The sequence below is a fragment of the Amborella trichopoda genome, chromosome 10 (genome assembly GCF_054954075.1).
Source record: "Amborella trichopoda isolate Santa Cruz 75 chromosome 10, AtrichopodaSantaCruz75HAP2 v2.0, whole genome shotgun sequence".
Taxonomy (NCBI): Eukaryota; Viridiplantae; Streptophyta; class Magnoliopsida; order Amborellales; family Amborellaceae; genus Amborella; species Amborella trichopoda.
The window spans coordinates 5,581,247-5,604,669 of NC_142345.1; the positions used below are offsets into that span (position 1 = coordinate 5,581,247).

The 23,423-nt window shown below is 34.9% G+C and overlaps 1 protein-coding gene across 4 annotated transcripts; it reads left to right on the forward strand.

Moving 5' to 3' along the window:
* The first annotated feature begins 652 nt into the window (after positions 1-652).
* Positions 653-20,800, forward strand: LOC18435733 (kinetochore protein NUF2 homolog). 4 transcript variants are annotated; one of them, XM_020668151.2, is made up of 12 exons: positions 653-1,118; positions 1,211-1,426; positions 1,739-1,823; positions 2,074-2,253; positions 4,801-4,890; positions 14,079-14,186; positions 18,112-18,165; positions 18,850-18,964; positions 19,047-19,204; positions 19,301-19,396; positions 19,883-19,990; positions 20,531-20,800. In XM_020668151.2, the coding sequence occupies exons 1-11, from the start codon at positions 958-960 to the stop codon at positions 19,961-19,963; spliced, it is 1,344 nt and encodes a 447-aa protein (XP_020523810.2). In that variant the 5' UTR covers positions 653-957; the 3' UTR covers positions 19,964-19,990; positions 20,531-20,800. The 4 variants fall into 4 exon arrangements, 3 of the variants coding, with proteins under 3 accessions (XP_020523810.2, XP_088705533.1, XP_088705534.1); XM_088849408.1 differs by having other exon boundaries at positions 816-1,030; XR_016042484.1 differs by lacking the exon at positions 18,850-18,964 and having other exon boundaries at positions 19,030-19,204.
* Positions 20,801-23,423: the final 2,623 nt, after the last annotated feature.

A 23,423-nucleotide genomic window follows, 5' to 3' on the forward strand; every position in this document is an offset into this window, starting at 1 on the left:
AAACTTTGCAACCACTAAACCATTGCCTTCTAACCACATTATTCAACATCAAGCTAAAAGCTTCACCCACAACTGTGTATAAAAAAGGAGATAGTGGGTCACCTTGCCTCAGTCCTCTAGATGCACTAAAAAACATTTTGGGCATCTATTTATCAAACAGGAAAGTATGCCGATGACAAACATCCATTAATCCAATGTCTCCACCTTACCCCAAAACCCATGCACTTCAAAATTTCATCAAAACAAAATTAAAGAAGTTTGACACCAAAATTATATTTATGATAAAATTTAGAGGTACACCTTAATTGGATTGTTTAAGGTTGTAGCCTTATGCAAACCCCACCATAAACAAAACATAATTTTACGATTGATTTCTTCCCTTGAAAAGAAAAAGTTTATATAAGGTTAAAACCTTATACAATCCAAGTAAAGTGCACTTCAAAAAAAAAAACTAGTAGTGAGTATTCAGAAATTGGAAAATCTTGTACGAGATTATTTCAACCTAGAGATCAATGAGATATGAAGGAAAAAAAAAACAAAAAATTCAATTTCAAAAAATGGTACATCTTGTAACAAGTTATATGTTTATTTTAAATAATTTTTAAATATATTAAAAAAGTTTATATAGAGTTAATGCTCGAAACAATAAAATTAGAGCTCACCTCAAAAATTCCATTAGAAGAGGTTATTTTGATGCTCAAATATCTTCAAATTGATCATTTCGACATCAAATGGATATGAAGTTTTTAAAATAGTACATCTATTTTTTATTTTAGAAGTGCGATTTAGTTCTACAACTGACGGCGCCTTTCCCTATTTGAAAACCCCTGTTTTTCCTGCCCGTTCGAGCGGGAAACCCATAAACCAGTCCCCCCTCCTCTCTCTCTCTCTCTCTCTTCCTGTTCTCTCTCTCTCTTCCTGTTGACATCCTTCTCTCTCTCTAAGGAGTGACGAAACATGGCGGAATACTCATTCCCAGTCCTTAAGACAAAGGACATCGCGGCCATTCTCTCTCAATTTGAGATTGCAGGCATCTCCCATGACCAACTCGAAAGGCCCTCTCCCGAGTTTGTTTGCAGCCTCTTTGACGCGTTCTTGAAATATCTCGATCCCGAAAGGTCTCCACCCTCTCTCTCTCTCTAAGCTTTCTAAGATTTCCATTCTCTTTCTAGGGGTTTTCCCCTCTTTTATACGGTAATGTTTGCTGCAGAGATGATCCAGGATCAGCCTCTTTCGCTGCCCTCGAGGTATTGGAGAATCCAGAGCATCACACTCAGTCAGTTCGAGTGGTCAATTTGTACTGCAAATTAAAGGATGTTCTCTCGAGGATTGGGGTCGATGGTTTCTTATTCAACGACTTGGTAATACCAGAATCGAATAAAACTGTGTACTTCGTCAGTGGTCTTATCAATTTCTGCTTATATAGGTGTGTTTACATGTGACTTCATGCTCGATCTTCTCACTTCTATTGCATAGAACACTCTCATTGAAGTTCATGGAGTTTTTCTCTTGCTTGTTCCTTTTGAAAGTTCAAGGTATTTTTTTTCCATGATGGGATAATTCGGTTTGGTTTTGGTTTAATGTACTGGGCATTCAAGGAGTTTATTGCTGTGAAACTTTGAAGATTTTGTATAGCACTTCTTTATATTACATCAGGGGAACAACACCAGTTTCTTCAGGTGTAATAATGATTCATTGCTATTTGTCCTTATCATTATTCTTATGTATAATGTTGCAGAGAGGACAAAATAGGTCTTATAGACCCTGTTATCAATAATGACTATGCGGCATCTCTAGAAAAGTTGGAGATGAAGTTAGCTGAGGTATAAGTATAATTGTTGCATTGAACACTTTTGGATTTGCATCTTCTTTCTTTCCTTTTCTTTATACAAATATAGTTTCTGTTTATGGTCTTTCAGAGCAGGATAAATAACGATCTGAACTCTCGTGCTGTTTTAACAATGAAATGCATTTGGTTCAGTTTCTTTCTTTTGCTCTCTGATGATGATGTTCCCACCACGTGGTTCTTTTGGAGAATGCCTTTCTCACTCAGTGGTTGGCTTGAATTTGCAGAAGAAGAATGAGCTTTTGGAAATTGAGGGTGCTAGGAAAGCTGAGGAGCCTATGGTTAATCAGTTAGAACCTGAAGTCAAGGAGTTGAAGCGGACCGTTCTTAATCTGAATGAGCAGCAAGCATCATTGAAGGCCACGCATAGGAACCTTAGAGAGAAATTAAAAGAAATTGATGAAAAGGTTATCATCCTATCATTGATTTTGACTTTTTACTTCCTCAGTGTCATAATGGCTATGATCCTTTTTATATTTGTTTTGCCTGATAATTGCATTTAATACTATTTTCTAAATTTTTACCCAGTCGATTTCCGACCTGCTTGAGCTTTTTGAAGCTATAAAGATATGATGGGCGACTATCTACCCTATTTGACTACACTGACTTCTCAGTTTTCATTGTTTGCATTTTCATGTGAAGTTCTCCCCTACTCTAATTTGCCATACTTTCCTCAGGATTGAGCACTCATCAATAAGAGCTGCTTGTTTTCATTTTTGCCATTTGCGGAGAGACATAAATCATCCTGATGAACTTCATCAAGGCACATATGGAAAGGCTTGTAATGTGAAAGCCTTTGCATTTCCACACCCTCACAATGACACTCGTTATATACTGTAACTAAAAACTTGAACTATCTTGGTTTTTTTCCCTATCATTTTTTAATGATGAAAATCTGGATTGATTGATGCACTTTTTTAGATAGCCTTTAGTTTTGGTACATATCGTGTCTGAGTCATGCAAAGATGAAATCGTTTTACTTGTTGTAGTTAGCGGTAATAATAAGCACATGATGTTCTGTTACTAGGCTTCATCAAATACCCAACCTTCCCTCCCAACAACAAATAGGTCACAATGTAAGTCACTGATTGATACTTCTATAGTTGCAATGAGATCTGGAAGGCCCTTATCCTGGTTCAGGAGTTTCATTTCTAATTTGCAATTACCCAGTTAATTTCAGTAGTTTGCTTTGCAAATTGCTGCAATCGAAACGACAAATGGCCATGATCAAATTCAAGAATAGAAAAGTACTTCATGAGCTCGAGGGCCAATACTGTAGCAGTGGTACTTCCCCTGAGTTCATCACTTTTTAAATGGTGAGGGTCCCACAAAGGCTCAAGACAATTTCTAGAACAACTTAAGAACTTAAAAATAGATTTGGAGCTTCATAAAAGCTCCACCACATCTAGCATCAATCAAATGGATGGTCCAGATAAAATTCTGACTGGGGGGGAATGGAATTGTATTTGGAGCATTCTGGGCTTGTTTGCATTACCAAAAAATTGCTTAAGTTCTTAACTGCTGTGAGAACGTGCAGAGTGTTTGGCCTTATGATTACAAAAGTCCTGTGAATGAAGCAATCCACTTTGAATAAAGTTAAAAAAATGATAAAGACTACTTAAAAGTCAAAGATTGATGAATGTTATTTGAATGTTAGATCACATAACCAAAGTAAAAAGATTTGAAATGCGTTCATGCACGATAAAAAATATCAAAATGACATTAAATTTAAATTTTGGTGATAAACGAATGTTTTGGAGTGAATTAAGAATCATTTGCAGCATATACCCCTTTAAGAGTCAAAATCCCAGACCAATTATTAGGTCCAAACACATCAAATCACATTCGCCAGCATATGAAATGCATTGAAAAGGAAAAATCATGAATCGATTTGAAAAAAGTTAAAGTTTGTTCTATGATATATTTAGATCAGGGTATGAACGGTTAACTGCAGTGGAAAGTTGTAGGTCTATGTTTTTGATACATAATGCTCACTGAATTAAAATAGGAGCATTGATCTTTAGGAACCCAAATGAAACTTCAGCCCTTGTTTGACAAATGTTTGAAAGCGCTTGGACCCAAAGTCTCATGTTTGTGGTTGTTGGGCAAAAAGCCATCATGTCCATGTAACCTCCAGATCAATTGTTTCTCGCCATGTTGGAGTTTAAATTTCAGACAAAAAGGAAAATTTTTCGAACTCAAGAACATATATACAGTCATTCTGCAATCTACCCAAAAACCCTTGTGTTGATTTATACTTGTGTTAATAAAGAGGAAATTGTGTTGATTTATACTTGTGTTGATGTGTGTTGATATGTATTGCCCTTAGATTTTGTCTATTGTGGTATTGTAGCAACTATATGGTAATATGTAAGTACTTCGTAAAGGCCGACGTCTCACTCTTGCGATTCTATGCTTTCTTTGGCTGTGGTTGCATTTGCTATTGTAAATATAATCCTGAACATATTGTTGTCTCATGTTTCCCATGGCACATTCCATAGTGCATCATGTCTTGCATAAAATGCTTTAACTTTATGCAGATGCAAAATCAGAAAATTCTCTTGTTTTGGAGTTTGCTACCTCATTTTTAAATAGTACATGTAATGTCAGTTCTTGGATATAATGTATTCTTGCATAAAAATGGTTTAACATTATGCAGATGCAAAATCAGAAAATTCTCTTGTTTTGGATTTTGCTACCTCATTTTTAAGTAGTACATGTAATGCCAGTTCTTGAATATATTGTATTCTGTTATTTTTCATGGCATGAGTCAAGTCATCCACAATGTTGTTTATTTTCAATGATAGTTGACAAAAAATTAACTTGTCATTCATAATTATTAGGAATGCTGATGCTTGAATATTTACAGTTCGCTTTGAAATTAGACATGTCATTATTTAAAACTAAAGTGTTTGCTACCTAGTGCATTATTAATGATTTTCAAGTTCTGGTAGATCTCAAGTGCCGAGTTCCAATTAGCAAAGCATGCTCAAGAAAATTCAGAATTGCGATCTAAAATTGTTCAATCGCCAGAGAAGCTACAGGTAATTAACTTTCTATATGTGTTCTAGAATAATCACATTTTATTTTGGCATAGACATGAAGTAAAATTACCTGATAATCTCCATTCCAACTAGTTTCCATATTTAACCTTATAGTTTCTACATTCTGGTCATTGTCCAATGATCGGATTTTTTTTGAGTTCAAATTTATCGGATTCCAAATAAGATAAGTTCACTGAGCTAGCTTTTTCTTTTCACCATAATTACTAGTACACTTATATGGAATCCAACGACCAAGTGACATATAAAGCTATTGGTTAGTGTTCTTATATGGAATCCAACGAGACTGACATATAAAGTTATTGGTTAGTGTTGAATATTCAAACTTATTGGCAACTTGTGCTTTATGATTGTCATCCATTCACTAACTTTAGGGGGAGTTATATGTGTTTAAGCATTTGTTAATGTATTATTTGATGATATCTATGGGGACATTTATGTGAAATTTGGTCGGACTTGTCCTTTTATGATTGTGTGCCCATATACTCTGAATCTCTCAAAACAGATTACTGTGGTTTGGTGTACCCTGTTTGGTAATTGTTTTGTTAAATTTCTAGAAATGTGATGTTCGTCAAAAAATAAGTTATTTCTTAGGAATATGGTACATGACTAAGTTCTTGTATGAATTGGAATTAAATTCATATGGAAGATATGAGATGTGCTTAAATCCTATCACTCAGCAAAATGTTTAAAAACTGGATGATTGGGTCGAACCTGTCACCCACTTCGGGAACAAAATGGTGGGTAAAAAACAAAAAACCTATGTTAGAGATTTTTTTGTTTTGATTAAAAAAAAATGTTGGGTTTTTCATAGATCAAGGTGATATAAACATTTAGGGACAAATTTGATGAAATAATGATAAATCGAAGATTTTTGATTGGCAAATTAAAAAATGTCCTGAAATTTGGACTCTCAATTTTTTCTATTTTGTTGTTAGTCCAAAAAATTGTTATAGGGATCTGTTAAAGGGCTTCAACACCAACAAATGGTATATTAGTGGTTGAGAAATGAGAGAGACTTTTATCAAAATCTCATCAAAATGCAACTTTGATGAAAATAATGATTTTTGGGTGGCTAAAAGAGATCAATTTTTATCGAAATCTATCAAAAATAGGGGTTAAATCATGGCAGATAAATTATTGGTTGAAAAAGACAAAAAGATGCTAAAGCTCCTTTATTTTTACCTTTCCTTTTTACATGAAAAAGGGGGTATTAGGCGACTTGCTCGAGTTCAGCTAGAACTGGCCTGGTACCTAGCCCATCTTAAGCCAACTTGGGGATTTGTCGATTTAGCAAGAATAATTCTTTTTTTGTGCTACTTGGAGGAAATAGTTCTCTCCACTTAGTAAGAAGTTTTGAGGATCTATCAAATTTCTACATGTGATTTCTGACACATCATAAGCAAGCACATGCCTAAACCCTAAGCTCAGTTTGCTCATTTCAAAATTATGGCTAATCCTTTGCATGTTGGAAGAGTTTTGGAAAAAATTTGAGTCACAAGTGAACCTGTATTTGAGGATCAGAAATGTTCTTTCATTTTTTGAAAGGCTGCAGCTTCTGAAGGCATGAACGTCCCCTGGTCAATAACTTTCCTTGTGGATTAAAAAGATGACAATAGAACATTGTCCTTTTCTTTACTGTTGCAATTCAATATCTACTAGCGCAAACTCTCAATTATGGGCTTTCATCAATGCACAATTTTTGGAAAGAAACTAAGACTGTTTACTTAGGGAACCAGAATAATGCTTGATGATCATGATAGTGATGAAGAAGTAATTGTCCCTTAAATATAAGTAGTATATTGACACCAACTTAGGTGTAGTATTCGAGAACTCGCCCGAGATAACTCTGGCCGAGCTAACTCTGACTTGGGCGGGCACAAGGTACTTAGGTGTACAGTATGCAGGACTTAAGCAAGGACTATACACTTTCCAAAAATAAAAGCAGGGGTGGAAATCTGCCCTCCTTTCATTGTCTTGTATTTCAAGCCTAAACTTCAATCGATTTGAGCCAAATTTGAAACCATAATTGGATTTTTCCCTGATATATCTATTAGATGCAATAGTTTTTTTTAAAAAAACAAATTTTATGTATTTTTCTTGAAAATGGTGACAATATATTTGTATATTACCATAGTTAATTACAAAGAGTACTCATAAGCAGTGACTATGATGAGGCAGCCCACAATCCGGGTGCTTTAAGACAAAAGAAAGTAAGGAATTAGCAGAAAGAAAAAGGTAGAAGGAATTGATAGCCACACCCTTGTAAGGTGATATATCAAGGGGAAGGAGAAAAAGAGAGGGGGAAAGAGGAGGGGAAGGGGGGGAGGGGGATGAATTTTTGGAGGGGAGAGAAAGCTTTAGTGGTCGCTTCAGATTTTTTATATCGATAATTTAGCCAAGATTTTACCCATTTTCAAATATGGTGATTTTTTCGTAAATGATGGATGATGCTCACTGATATTTGATCTCTAAGCCTATTTTTTTGTTCTTGATCTTACCATAAGCCTGATTTTCTCAAAAAAAAAAGGATTTGAGAGATTTGAAATTCATTATTACTATTCGTTTGAATTTTTCAAGAATTTGTATCTCCTAGATCCAAACTCAAAATCCAAAATTGGTTTGGGGGTTTTTATTTGATTGTTTGGGGAGCTTTGACAAGGACCGAAGGCATCGTTTCACACCAAGCGTGAAGATTGGGTGATCGGCCTCAAAAGTAAAATATCAGGAAAATTTCATTTTTTTTTAATACATATATTTGATTGTTTTACTAAATCAGTTATTATAGATTTGTAACTAGTATTGTATAGTATGTATTGTATAGTATATATACTTTTCATTTTTTTCCATTTTTTTTATGATTTTTCTAGTTCTTTTAATTTTCCCATATTTTTTGGATTTGTTTTTCAAGCTAATAAAATTAAGTTTTTCATATATCATGGTTTGTATGCTTTTTTTATTTTTTATGTTTGTATGATTTGTTCAGTTTTTTACTAGTTTTTCTATTTTTAGAAGTTTTTTTTCAGGAATAGACTGAATTTTTTGGGCCCTTTTTGGCGCATCCCTTGGTTTGAGTGTGATTTGGCCGAGTTTGACCCAAATTTGCCAAGTAACTAAGCTCGGATAGTGGCTGGGGGCGTTGCCCAAGCCTGGTTTTAAAACACTGCTTAGATGTCTTTTAATTCGAACTAAAATGCTAGTACGCCTACGATACAACTACACAAGTATTATATATAGGGTTATGTCAGGGTGCTCACTCTATGGAGTAATTTATCATTGTACTCAACAAATTTGGACACTTGTATATCTTTGTTTTGTACATGGAGTCTTTCTTTAGTAAGGATATTTTTTATCATTAAGAGGGGTGTGATATCAACACCCCATGTGGATGACATCATACCCCTCCTAATGACCAAAAATACCTTTATTAAAAAATGCTCCATGTACAAAATAAGAGTATAGAAGTGTCCAAAATTTGTTGAGTACAATGACAAATTACTCCACAATGTGAGTGCCCTAACATAACTCTTATATATATATATATATATATATACATGGGAAAAGATGTTGTGCATCCAGGTGCGTACTGCTACAGTCAACGCTCACGGCCCAGATTGAATTTGGGCCGATCTGACGATCATAGATGTTCGATAATGTTTCAATTTTAATTTTTTTTCTATAAATCCAAATCACTTGAAATTTTAGATGTGTGTTCTTCAAAAATAGGTGAATCTACAAAAAATATCATTTTTTTTTACATGTAATAAATTGACCAAAATACCCTCGAAAAGTTTCAGGAGGTATTTTGATCAATTTGTTTTTTGTGAAATATTTTTTTTTATATTTTTATTAAGTGCGTCTTGATGAGAAGATCACACGTCTAAAATTTCAAGTGATTTGGTTTTGTAGAAAAAAAATTAAAATTCAAGTACTATCAGACATCTGTGAGCGTCAGATCGGCCACAGAATGACCCAGATTCAATTTGGGCCATTCACGTATGGGCGTACAGCAGTGATTCCCTATATATATATATATATATATATATATATATATATAGGAATGATCTGATGTCTGGTCTCGTTGTAATATAATACAACCACACTTCTAGAGCACCATGTTCATGACATTTGTATGGCCGCAAATTTTGCACACGCTCTCTTTACCCCAATAATAAATCTCAAAAAAAAAAACTCAATTTGCACCTAGATATAGTATAATGAGTCCCCTCCAACAAATAATCTAGACCATCGATTTGGAGAATTTCAAGATCTAGGCATTTACGAATTCAAAATCAGTTTTTCTTTTTTGATATTGTTCATCTAATGATAATAAAACTATCTACACATTTTGAAAAGGAAAAATATCTTTTTGAGCCATGGATCTAAGCATCTCACTAAAATTGACGGTTTATATTAATTGGGCCAAAATAACACTTTCTAGGGTATGTTTCTAAATTTTACCTTCTGTGATTGTTTATTAGAGTGAAAAGAGTGCATATTTAAAAATTATGTCAAACAAGTAGACTTAACATGGTTTTTGAAGTGTGTTTCACTATATTATTATACAACCGTTGCGTGAAATCATTCCTCATATATATATATATATATATATATATATATATATATATATATATATATATATATATATATATATATATATATATATATATATATATATATATAGATAGATATATATATATAGGAAAATGTTTATAACATAAGGGTAAGGCTCTAAACAATCAATTTAGGGCGTACCTCAAAAATTCACTAAAAGAGGTTTTGAAGCCCAAAAATCCTCAAATTGATCATCTTGACCTCAAGATGTATGGACATGAGAAAAAAATGGATTTCAAGTCTTAGAAATAGTGCATCTTGTAATGCATTTTCGGACCGTCAATTTTCAAGATTTTCAAGTATTCATTTGCTCGACCTACACTACTTTTGAAGTTTTACATTTTATAATTAGTGTGAAAAATACATTTTCAGGACATCACAAAGATTTCTAGTATGAAACAACATCTTTCAACACTATTTGAAGGTGCACCCTACTTTGATTGTTTAGAGCCTCAGTCTTATACAAACGACACACACACACACACACACACACACACACACACACACACACACACATATATATATATATATATATATATATATATATCAAGATTCATGATAGCTTTTGACAAAATTTTACATTGGCAGCCTACCTAACATAACCATGCCCCTCTACCCCGGCATGGGATGGGTTAAGGGAAAGTTTAGGGTCATCGCCCTTCTTAGAAGCTGAGAGGCTTTAGGACCAGATGATATCCTGATAGAGGTTTGGAAGTGCATGGCGGAAATTGGCATTGACTGACTGACAAAGCTGTTCAACAAGGTGTTGAGAACAATGAAAATGCTAGACGAATGGAGAAAAAGTATTGTGGTACCTATTTACAAGAACAAAAAAGACATACAGAATTGTGCAAACTATCGAGGGATCAAGCTTATGAGCCATACTATGAAGCTCTGGGAAAGAGTCATTGAGCAATGACTAAACATGAAACGAGTTTATCTGAAAACCAATTTGGTTTTATGTCAGGAAGGTCAACAATTGATGTTATTTTCCTACTTAAGCAACTGATTGAGAAGTTTAGGGCGAAGAGAAAAGACCTCTACATGGTCTTTATTGATATAGAGAAAGCTTATGATAGAGTACTTTGAGATTTGATTTGGCGGGTGTTGGAAAAGAAAGACGTTTCTAGACACTACATCGACTTGGTAAGAGATATGTACAATGGAGCGGTGACTATTGTACGAACAACTAGTGGAGAGACGAGTGAGTTTTTAGTGACAACAGGTCTATATCAAGGGTCAGCATTGAGCCCGTACCTCTTTGCCTTAATTATGGACGATTTAACTAGGTACCTACAGGATGAGGTACCGTGGTACATGTTGTTTGCAGATGACATAGTTTTGATTGATGAGACCAGAAACAACGCCAACACAAAGTTATAACTTTGGGGGCATGCTCTAGAATTCAAAGGTTTTAAATTTAGTTGGATTAAGAGAGAGTATATACAGTGCAAATTTAGTAATAATAGGAGTAGAGACGAGGAAGTAGTTAAGATTGACGGCTAGAAAGTACAAAAGATACCACACTTTGGATATCTTGGATCGATAATTTAGGAAAATGGAGAGATCGAGGAAGATGACGCACATAGAATTATAGCTGGGTGGGTGAAGTAGAGATCTGCAACTGAAATTTTATGTGATCGCCACATACCAATGAGGCTGAAGGGCAAGTTCTATAGGACAACGGTGAGATCAACTTTGTTCTATGGGGTATAATGTTGGACAGACAAAAAATAATTTACCCATAGAATGAGTGTAGCGGAGAGGAGGATGTTGAGATGGATGAGTGGCAAGACAAGAAGGGATAGAATTCTCAAGGAATCTAGTCAAGAGAATTTAGACGTGACACCAATAAGCGATAAAATGAAAGAGATTAGACTTAGGTGGGCTGGCCACGTGTGGCGCCAACCAAGTACAACACCTTGTAGGAGGTGCGAATTAGTTCAAGAGGAAGGACTGAAAATGGCAAGGTGTAGGCCTAAAAAGATGTGATTGGAAGTAGGCCGAAAAGATATGGGGATTTATGGATATGGCTTTTAATAGAGCATAATAGAGAACTAGGATTCCTGTAGCCGACCCCAAATAATTGGGAAAAGACTAAAATGATGATGATGATGAATATATATATATATATATATATATATATATATATATATATATACGCATATATGTATGTGTGTGTGTATGTTTGTAAGTATATATTGAAATTCATATCAATAAAAACTGTTATAAAATTATTTTTATTTGAAAAATTAAAAAAATGTTTTCTCTATATTTTTCTCCAAAATAATACTCCCTTTGTTCCCTACCAATATAATTTTTTCATATCTTGATCAAAATATGGTTGAAGGCATGATGATAAAGTGATAAATTTTTTGTTGAGAGGTTGAAGGTTCAAACCCTGCTAGTGTCATCTTTCTTTTATCACACTTCACACATAAAAAGCATCATGGTATCGACATGTGTAGTCATTAAATGTGGTTAACTAATGTCATGCTTTCCTTTGTGCATGGTATTACCATGAATGACATTAAATACTGATAGCAACAGATTTCTTTGAATATTAATAATTTAAATGGCAAATGCAATAAATGATAAGAAGGAATGCTAATCTTAGAGGGAATAGGCTCAAGGCTAAGTACTCAAAGTGGCTCCACAACATGACATCTTGAGTTTCATTTCTACCATGGGTAAGGAAGTTAATCCCTACTGAGGTACCCCAAAAAAAAAAAAAAAAAAAAAAGAAAATTTCTTTACATGGAGGACAAATGATGCAGCATATCTAGTAAAAGTATCAACACTCTTGTTTGTTTGCTAGACATGGTTGACAAGTACAAACAATGTGTTGCTGTTGTGTCCATGTGTGTCAACATGTGTCCAAATGTTGAGAATATCAACACGCAATATCGTCCAAAACCAGGATGTCTAGTAGCACTAATAGATATTAGAAGGCTGGTAAGGCAGGTTGTATTGCATTGTTTATGTACTTCTCTTGGGACCCATATATAATATTTATATCGAGAAAAAGAACAAAAAATTGTTCTCTAGAATTCTAAAGAAAAAATGACTAAAGCATGGATTTACTTAGAATTGCAATTTATAGTGCTACCAAAACCAAAACCATGTAATTTGTACACATACATACACTAGCTATGTATTAACACCTACCTTTCAAACTCAACTTGGGTGATGAATTAACTCAACTAAAGTTCAAACTCAACTCCAGCTAAAGAAGCGGCTACTTCGGACGGTTCTAAACATTGTATTTTTGGATCAGCTTATTTTTGTGGGTTGCTTTTGCTGTTAATGTAACCTTCAAAAAGAAGGCTTTTTTATTCTTCGTTTATTTTCTCTTTGTACTTAGAGCTTCTGCCTTGTGGATAGCCTAAATTCTACTCCCCCTTTCTTCATCAATTAAAGTTTAACTTTATCAAAAAATAAAAAACTTGGGTGATGAATAAAGAAAAGGAGGGTCACCTACTGAAATCAAATAATGGATATAAGACTGGGCTCCAGATTTAAGCTCACTTTTATTCAATGAGCTGTTTAATTGTAAAAAACAAAGAGACAAAGTTTTGGTATAACTTTAGCTAACAAGTTGACTGTTTAGGTATCTGTAGCATTATGTGAAATAGTGATCACCCATCTCAACAATGCTTCTGTCATAAAATGTAAGTAAAATTCAATATGCTTTGGGCGTTTATGAAGGATCAGATTACAACCAACTTAAATAGCATTATTGTTATTGTATGGAGAGGAGCTGAGAAGTGACATGCATACAATATCATGTACAGAATTTTTTTCTCTTCGCTAGACCTAGCAACAATATCTGACCTTTTGCACTTCATGGCGACCGATGATGAAGCAAAGAATATACAGGATGTAGTCATGGATCATTCAGAATCAGGACAACCGGTTCTATTAAGACTAAAATAACAAAGGCTCCAAAGAAGATGAGATGGATGGAGAAAGACCTCTACATGAATATCTACAACGGTCGAATGATTTTCAATTGTTTCCAAATGTGATCTCTAAATACAAAAACATTGATGGTGAAGTAAAACAGTTGTACTGAGATTTTTAATTAGATGATAGGAGCTGGGTATTGTCTCAACCGGTCATACATTCGAAACAAGATCCTGTACTGATACAATTTTGATAGTGCGTAAGTATGGCCTGGTTTGGAGGGCACGACTGGAGGACTCAACAAGAGTTCCAGTGGTGTTGATAGATCCAGAGCGATGGTATAGTACCACTGAATCCAATCGAGGTACAAACAATACCAGCTGCGTCATTTCTGACTTACCTTGCTTCTTGCTTCTATGAGAAAGGCTTATTGTATCTGGCCATTCTATTGGCTGTTCATCCTTGTTATCCATGAGTTTTATGGTTGTTGTCTTCCTTTTGGGTGATCTTGAATAGCTATGATGTCTTTTATTGCTGTGTCTACATGAATTCTAAATTGCATTAACGTAAGTATGCTTTTCGTCGTTATATTTATGATTTATTGTATATGACTTGGCATTATGGATACATTCCTTGGTGCATTTTTTTAGAAAACACTAGAGGAAAAGAAATCCGTTCGAGTTGAAATGAAGAGTTGTGAAAATTCTGCAATCCAAACTTTTCAAAGGTGGAGGGCTACTATGAATTTGTACAAACAGGTAACACTTATATTATGCTCCTTAGAATCAAATGTATAAGTGATCATCTTATAGAAAAATTTGTTATTCGATAAGATGCTGATAAAGGGTTACCGCAATGCCGATTTGGTTATCTGATTCGGTATCATTTTGTAGAATGAGGCTTAACCTATAGTTGTTCCTCCAAACATGTTTTATTTAATGTTCAATGTGAAACTTTATCATGAATGTATTCTAAAATGTGGACGGTACTGTATATTGGCCTTAGAAGTGGCTAAAGACTTCCCAAATGATATATATAATGAATGAGTGTACATATCTGAGGCCAACTTCTAGCCCTTTCTGTAAGCTCAATTAGCATTTGCTTCAATAATTCCGGTGACCAGGGTTTTCAGGTCCACAATCAACAACTGCTCCAAAAGGGTTTGAAGATTCTATCAATTGAACTTCCATTCGCTTGGGCCCAGGGCAGCTTCCTGAACTTGTGAATTTGGGACCATTTCCCCATAAAATTTGATGTTGTTAGATCCGAGTTTGTTTGTTAGGAACAATGTTCTAAAAATTGCCAATCTGGATCGGGATACGGTGGATAATGTACTGATTCCTACTAGAAATCAGTGCTTCTCATTAATCTACAGTACACAAACTAAATACCATACCATTAAGCTCAAATAGCTTAGTTGACTAGAATAAATGTCGTCTATCACTTCGTTGGGGTTTCAACCCCCTCATAGCATATCACCTTTATAATCTTTTAACCTTTTTTCCATGTTTTTTTTGCTAGATCGCCAATCCAGCTAATCTGGATGATTGCATCATGGATCCAACTGATCCGGATTGGGATGGGTGTGTGGGTGATCCATGCTACCGATCCGTTATGTAAGACACTACTTAGGGATCAGCAGGGTTACTTTGGTCTTTTATTTTTTGTGTGATTTTGGGGCTTTTTTGGTTGTCTAATGTCATAGGGATTAAAAGGGCAATGGTGCCTTTTATTATTTTAGAGTATTTAGGAATTTAGGGCTCTACTTGGTATATGAACAATTGTAAAGACAAAGGTGGAGTGGAATAATGGTTTTCTTTTGGGACTCATGAAGAGGCATTGTTATTGGGGTGGATTCCCTTGCAGGCCTAGAGTGAGGGCTAAATCTCTCAACCTTTGTAGTGGACTCCCAATGCTGGTTCCTTAGTTCCTTCATTTGCAACTAAGGGGCCCTTAGGAATAACATTTCACATTTGTCTACATGAATGGGATTTCTCCTAGAATGAATACTGGGACATACCTCTTGACCATACCATACCATACCAAGCCATGCCATATGACGTTGACAATAAAACCTTTCGTGGAACATGAATAAGAGGTGATTCAGCTTCTTTAAAGAATATTGATCTCTTCTTGGATTTTAACTTTTTCAGTGGATGTTAGTATATGAATTTAAATTGTGTCTACCGCACTTTTTTTTGAAACTTTATTTTTTGAATGTCTTCTTCCCAAAAGAATACTGGATTGGTAAAAGGCTATAGGTATGCTCAAAGTGTTACCACTTCAGTCATTGCTGTTGGAGCACCAAGAATCTATCTTATTCAGGTAAAAGATGTTAAAATACAGATGGCTCACACAGTGCATATGCACCTTGTAGTCATGCATATATGATGCACCTGGTGAGATTACTGCGTCATGCATATATGATGCACCTGGGTGAGATTACTGTGGTTTGCTATAGCTCAACAAAGCCCCTTCATGTTAATGTGGGCCTGCTCCATTTCTGGGATTCATATTCAAGCTTGTAATGATGTGAAAGAACATGAATATAGCTGCTTGTTACTTCAACAACCCATAATGTGTGGAGTAAAATGAGCTCTAGGGGTTTAAAGGAGCTTGGTTGAACTGCCTTCTTTGTAGCCTAAGCTCAGATAGGGAGCAAATGGTGAGAATGAGGACTTTGCCATGCTGATGATTGGCTATGAAATTTGTGTGCATGCTGATCTCAAATTTAACAAGCCGTACTGCAAATTAGTACAATTGATAAAACAAAAGGGAAAGGTTTTTATACTTCCCCTACAGCATAGAAGATCTATGCTTCCCCTACCATCCAGCCATCCAATTTTGTTCAAGATAGCCACTCACCGTTTGATCTTAGATCCGACGTCTCAAAGTATTTATTTCTAGTTTTTTTTATACAAATTGTATGAATATGAAATTCGGTATGTGGTATCTTCTCATTGTGGCGCACCTATAAAAAATACTAAAAATAGTGACCAAAATACCCCTTGAATCTTTCAGGGGTATTTTGGTAATTTTATTTTATTGAAAATGTTTTTTCATCTTTTTTGCTAGTGCGAGTTTAATAGAGGATTTGACATCCAAAAATTGGTGCCAAAATAGTTTATAAAAAAAATTAAAAATAAAATAGTGTAGATACGTGACATTATGATTGGGGCAATCTTAGCCCTCCATTTAGAATGGACGGTTGGATAAAGGGAAGTATATAAGTTTTATGTTGTAGGGGAAGCATAGAAAGCTTGCCCAAAACAAAATATTCTCATACATTATTCTCAAAAAATAAAATAAAAGAAAAAGGAAAAAAACAAAAAACATCTCCATGGATTAGGAGGTTTTAAATTGGAAATTATCATGCTGGAGGTCCAAGCCATGCACTTCAACATGATATTCTAGGAGTCAGTCATTTTGGTATGTTGTTGCTCTTAATAATTATCAGTTCTCTTGTACAATCTAGAGAATACAATATCCAAATTAATTAGGGTATGTTTGAATGATGCAATTGCTTTTGTTTTTTATATTATCATGGACCTTGATGGAAGTTTATATTATATTTGCCTATTTTGTTAGAAAAAATGCCAAATAGTGGACCTTCTCTTTCATATAGAAATTAATTATTATAGAAATTCTTATTTTTGTCTGTGGAAAAGTGTTATGTAGTTTGGAGTTTTCTTTCTAGAGATTAATTTGACTTGTCAAAGAGATTAGCTGATCTTCTTTGTGAAGAGTCTTATGTTTCTCTAAAGAGACTTAGTGTCCATTAATTAATATAAATATACAGACCTATCTTTTATAGACAAATTACAAATGACACTAACAGAAACTAAATCATAGACACTTAAAATATACCCAGACTTACCATAAAATACATGACACAATATCCTACCCTTCTCATATTTACTAATTACAATATACACCTTCTATATTAATTGGATATAAAATATATACTTCCCTTTCACACTCCCCCTCAAACTCAAGATGCTATGAAAGAGAGCAACTGGAGTTTGAACACCAAGTCGCGGAAACGAGCAGTAGGATCTTCAGGTGCATACTCAGATTGCTTGATCGACAAGCGCAGAAAGCAGTGACGAATTAACAAGCCTCAAGAACAAATGGCTTCAGGAATTCTTGGAAAAGATCAAATAGATCAGAGATTCGAAACACGACTCGGCGTAGAGACAGATCAGAGAGTCGAAACACGACTCGGCGTAGAGACAGATCAGAGAGTTGAAACACGACTCGACGTAGAGACAGATCAGAGAGTCGAGTTTTTTGCTCACAAACTCATCTTGAAAATCGGTGACAATGCTTTAGAGACGAGGAATAGACATAGTTAAGATGAATTTGGCTCTGATACCATGTGAAGAGTTTTAAGTTTCTCTGAAAATTCTCAATGTCCATTAATTGATATGACTATATAGACTTGTCTTTTATACAGAAATTACAGATGACACTAATAGAAACTAAATCATAGACACCTAAACTATACCCATCATTACCATAAAATACAGGACACAATATCCTACCCTTCTCATATTTACTGATTACAATATACAACTTTTATATTAACCGGATATACAATATATTCTTTCCTTTCGCATACTTTAGTTTTTCTTTCCCTTTTGTAAATCAGTTTTTCCTAAACCAATTGTGCTTTGATTTCAGGCTTGCAAAAAGTTATCGAAGAGTTTGGACTTGATGCGATCTATACAAGAACAGGTTTGATTGAGCCTAGTCCTTGACATGGATTGACTACTGGGTGCATGTGCTCATGCCAAATTTTTTAGCAAGTTTCATGATATAAACAAATGGGGTCATGCCTCTCTGATGTTATGGATGCCCATAATTTCAGGCATGCACATGCCAACACATGCAAACACAAACTACGCACAGAGACATTCATATTTGTGTCATTCATGGAGTAATTATATCTGTGTGAGAGAGGGAGAAAGCTCATATTCTAAATGTGCACAACTAAATAATTCACTAGTGACACAGGATTATTTGGGTAAGGTATAAGAAAAGAAAACAAACAGATCAATTAATTATTAGAGTGTCATAATGAGGTAGAATTTACCATATTATTGGATTCAATGTTGGAAAACTTGGCGAGTCTACACGAACTCGCCTGTCACTCAGGCTCCGCACCTTGCCAAGCCCGGAACTTGGCCACGTCTCTGACTGACTCCGCTGAGCCTCTTAGATTTGACTCAGGCTCGGGGACTCTGGCATGTCCAAACCCCACACTGATTGGATTTAATGGATTAAGGAACCGATAGCAGTCAAACACAGTTTAGAGTATATATCCTGCTCTGCGGTGGCAAAAGTGGGATGGTGAGCCTCTCTAGTGTGAGGTCAGGACTTTGAAATTTTAATATCTTCTAATACGTCAAAACTTATTAGGTGGAATCTATCAAACATGTTGAGAAACAAAGAAAAACACTTCAAGTTAAACTAAAGGATGCAGAGCTCGAGGACTTGGTTCTTGAAGCAAAAAGTGTTGAACTTCAAGGGAAAGGTAGAGTTTGAAAAAAAATTATACCATTTTCCTCACCTGCTTTCAAATGTGTACATGTATTGTAGTGGATTTCCATTTGCAGTGGAACAAGCAGATAAGTTGACACTGGCAGTGGAGCAAGAGAAAGCATTGAAATGTGCCGAGGCTGATAGAATGCTTAGTGCCATCAAGTCAGAGATGGGAGCCAAGTTGCACGAGCTCGAATTGATGGAAAAAAACTTACAAGCCACAATGGTAGAGGTACTACCATTTCCAAAACTCATGCCATAAACATACGCTTGATGCCCAGCCATTTTCGCCTTTGTATTTCTTATGGTTTCTGATCCAAATTTTCAGGCAAATAATGACATGTTGAATATTAGTGAAGTAAGAAAATCTGGAGAGGCATTGCTAGAGAAACTTGGTAGAAAATTTGAAGAACTTGTGAATGAGGTATCTTTTGCTTATAAAGTTCAAAATAACGCATATTGGTTATTGAGATAATAGAATTTGGTTCCACTGTATTGATAATTAAATTTTGATCAAGGCATTTCCCAACTAGATTAGCTGAACAATTTGTGGGAAAACTGCTCTTCTTTATGCTATGCATATGGATTTCCTTTTTTCTTAGAAAGGTCAGGTTGTGTTTGTGCATTTGCACTTGTAGATGGGTGTGTAGAATTAACATATATATAGTCGTGCATGTACCATTAGAAACAAACGGCCCCAAAAAAAATAATTTCATCCCTCCTACAAGGAGATCCATGCTCTCTCTCTCTCTCTCTCTCTGATGCAAGCATTGACCAACATTCATGGAGATGGCGCTGACATTCATGCAATTACATATGTATGAAAGTACCAGTGGCATGGACGAAGATGTCTACTATATTAGATAATCGAACTTATTAGTTGCTCATACTAGAGTTCTGGTGTTTGCAGTTTAACTGTTATTGGAGACCTATTGATGTGATATTGGAACAGCTAAACGGAGATCCAGTAGTGTATGGTGTTTCTATATGATGAGGATGGATCTTGTCAAGGATTCTGGTGAGAATACATGCTATTTTTTTCATCTTCATGCCTTCTTGTTTAATTTGTTTTTTTAGATGCATGAGGAAGAAAGCAAGGACGCAGAGAAATAAAAGAAGGTTGAGGTAGTATGCTCTCTGAGCCTGCAAGAGAGGTCACCCGTCTCAGCACGGGCCTCACACAATATAGCCCAATCTTTCTTCTTTGGAGTATTTATATATTTACACTTTATAAAAGAAACCCTAAAATAACCTAATTGCACCCAATATTGTTTTTTAAAAATCTCTACAATACTAAACAATTTAATTGCACCTAATATTTCTCACAAACTAACCCTATTTACCACTTACAAAACATACCTAATCACATCAGAACAATAAACCCTAACTGCATCGACAATTGCATTTTTTTGGGAGAATATTAATAGATGGGCACACATCTGGAATGAAGAGAAACGAAGAAATGCAATTGTCCACAGCATTTAGGAAAAGAACAATGATTCTCTTCGTTTCATTATCATTTTTTTTCCTTTATTGATCATCAAGTGTCTTTTTTCAGGTATGGATGATGCTGAATTATCAATGTTGTAGCCATTAAATGTCTTTTTAAGAGACTTCTTCGCCACTTTTTGTGCGATTAGAGGCTGTTAATGATAGCAAGGATTAAAAGGTTAATTTGTAACTTATTGGGACATTCCAAACATCTTCTTTGTTTTTGTATCAGATTAGTGGTTTAGACTGAACAATTAATGTATTATTGTTACTTAATATTGTAAAAAAATTGTTTTGCTTGATTTAATGGACAGACTTCCTCGTTTGAACCTGTCAATCCTCCCTAATTAAGCTGTCCTTTATGGGGCCTTTTCTTTTTTTGAATCTTGTAGGTCTTCTTGTGAATGAAGAGGTTGGAAAAAATTGCTTCTTAGATAGGAATTGGGATAGGACTTGAGTGGGTACTAGTTGACACTAGCAACACTAATCTCAAATTTGATTATTACCCAAAAAGAAGACTACTAGATATTTATAAAGAATCAATCATACATTACAATTGAAACCCTTTTGTGACAAATTGTACTCTCACCGTTTCTTGTCAATGAATATTGGATAGTTGGGCCTGTGTGGCAATGGTATTTCTAAGGGTCTGGGGAGCCTAAATAACGTCAAATGTACATAAAAACTTGTCTCAGATGCACCAGTAGATTTATATACGTTGCACATATAAATGTAAGAGAAAAAATTACAAACATATTCATAAGATAAAAGAAATCATTAATATATTTTAAATATAAATGTTGGGAGAGACATGAAAAAAAAAAAGATATAATTTCATTAGATAAATGACATGTTCATTTTATTGCTTATTTATTTTGGGTTAAGACAACTTATATTTTCCAATACTGGATAGTGGTAATAAATAATTATTAAAATACTTACCAATAAATATTGAAATCAGGAGCATTTCAAATAAATGACGATTCTTTTTAGAATTTAAATCACAAAAAAGTAGAAAATGCTAATTGTTTAATCTGTGCACTTTAAAGGTCAAAAGTGTAATATTAAGTGGGGTTCAACTACAGACACGATTTAAACTAAATAAAAAGATTATAAAGCAATATACTATTAAAATAAATTTTAATCTTGTCACACTTTATATAAGTGAGAAGATTCATGTATAAGCATTAATAAAAATTTGGTCTTAACATATAAATTTAATAAACTAAATTTTTTAAAAAATATTCATAATACAGAAAATTCTCTCTTCTCAAATCTCTCTCATGCCCCATCACGGTCTCTATCACTCTTATGCCACCACTCACGAACTCTATCTCATGCTTCCCTCACGACACCTCTCTCTCTCATCCTCCTCTCCTACACCCTCTCTCTCTTTGTATGATGCCCTCGTCCTTCCCCTCTCATGCTCTCATTGATCCCTCCCTCCCCTCCTCTCCTCTCCTTCTCTCGTTTCCCAATCTTCTCCCAAGGGAGCCTATTTTAAAATCTCTTTATCTCTACCCTCATCTTCTAAAATCTCTTTATTTCCATATATTCTATATTATAGGTTGAGAATATCTAAAATTTGAGATCTTTCTCTCATGCCCCCTATCTCCCCTCACGTGAGCTCTCTTCTTCTCTACCCTCGTTACCTAAAATCTCTCAATCCCCATATATATTTCTATACTATATATTCAATTTTTAAAATTTGAAATTTATCTTTTTCAAAAGAGATAATTTCTAAAATTTAAGATTTCTCTCTCTCTCACTCTCTCTCTCTCATACCCCATCTTCCCCCACGTGAGCCTCTCTTAAAATATCTCTCTCTACCCTCATCTCCTAAAATCTCTCAATTCCCATGTATTTTTCTATGTTACCTATTTAGTTTCTTTTATTTAATAAGTACATATTTGGCTTCTCAAATTTACACTTTATCTTTTCTAAAAGAGGTAAATAAGCAAATCCATCCAAATCTCCTAAAATGATATAGATAGTTTCTAAAACAGCCTTTTATTTTTAGTACGCAATAATTTATGAGGTTGAAAACTCTCTCCTCTTATGGGTACTCTCTCTGTCCTACCACACACTAATTTTAGGAGATTGCTCTTTTTCAAAATTGGTGTCTTACGGCGTACTAATTTTAGGAGATAAAAAAACACCAAAGGTAATCTTCTCATATTTTTAGCATAGCATTGATGATGTCCTTAAGAGGCCAACAATCTTCCTTAACACTTAAGGTAACTCTCTCTCTTGTTTTGGAGAGGCTTGCTAAAGATTCCCCCATTTGAAACGAGCATGGACGAGGGAGGATGCTCTCAATATTTATAGGTGGAGTTGCCCAGTTGCTTAAAAGGAGATGTCATCTTCATAGTCTTTGCTTTCTATCCGTTAATTCGTCCAGGAGCACACCCTGCTTGTTCTTGTAGAACTGTGTGCAGAAGGCTTCCTTGAGTTGTTTCCTCTATAATGTAGTGGAGGACTTCAATACAACCTCATCAGGGTTTCAAAAAATCAACAAATCAACAAATGCTCATGTCAGAGGTTAGTGCAAGCTGACAGATAATGGGCAATGTGATGCGGGGAGAGCTAATCTATTAAATTGAGGAATTCTGATCCGCTTATAATTCGGTTGAAATGGAGTATCATCCATTTAAGCCAGGTAAGGTTTTTGATAGGTTTCTGACATCCGCATCCCAAGGAGTTGTAGGTTCCTTGGCCCTTCCATTATCATAGCTTAGATAACATCTAGGCAGTTGTAGGTTCCTTAGCCCTTCCATAGCTTAGATAACATCTAGGTTAATAGGTGCATTTCCAGCTATCAAGGCCGGGATTGTTGCAGTCACTACTCCTTACTGGGTTTTTGCCTATGGAGGTGGTGGTATTTGGCAGTTGGCACTTCTTGATGATAGAAAATGATTTATGTGATTTTTTGATAAATTTTTGGGACTTTTTAAAAAAAA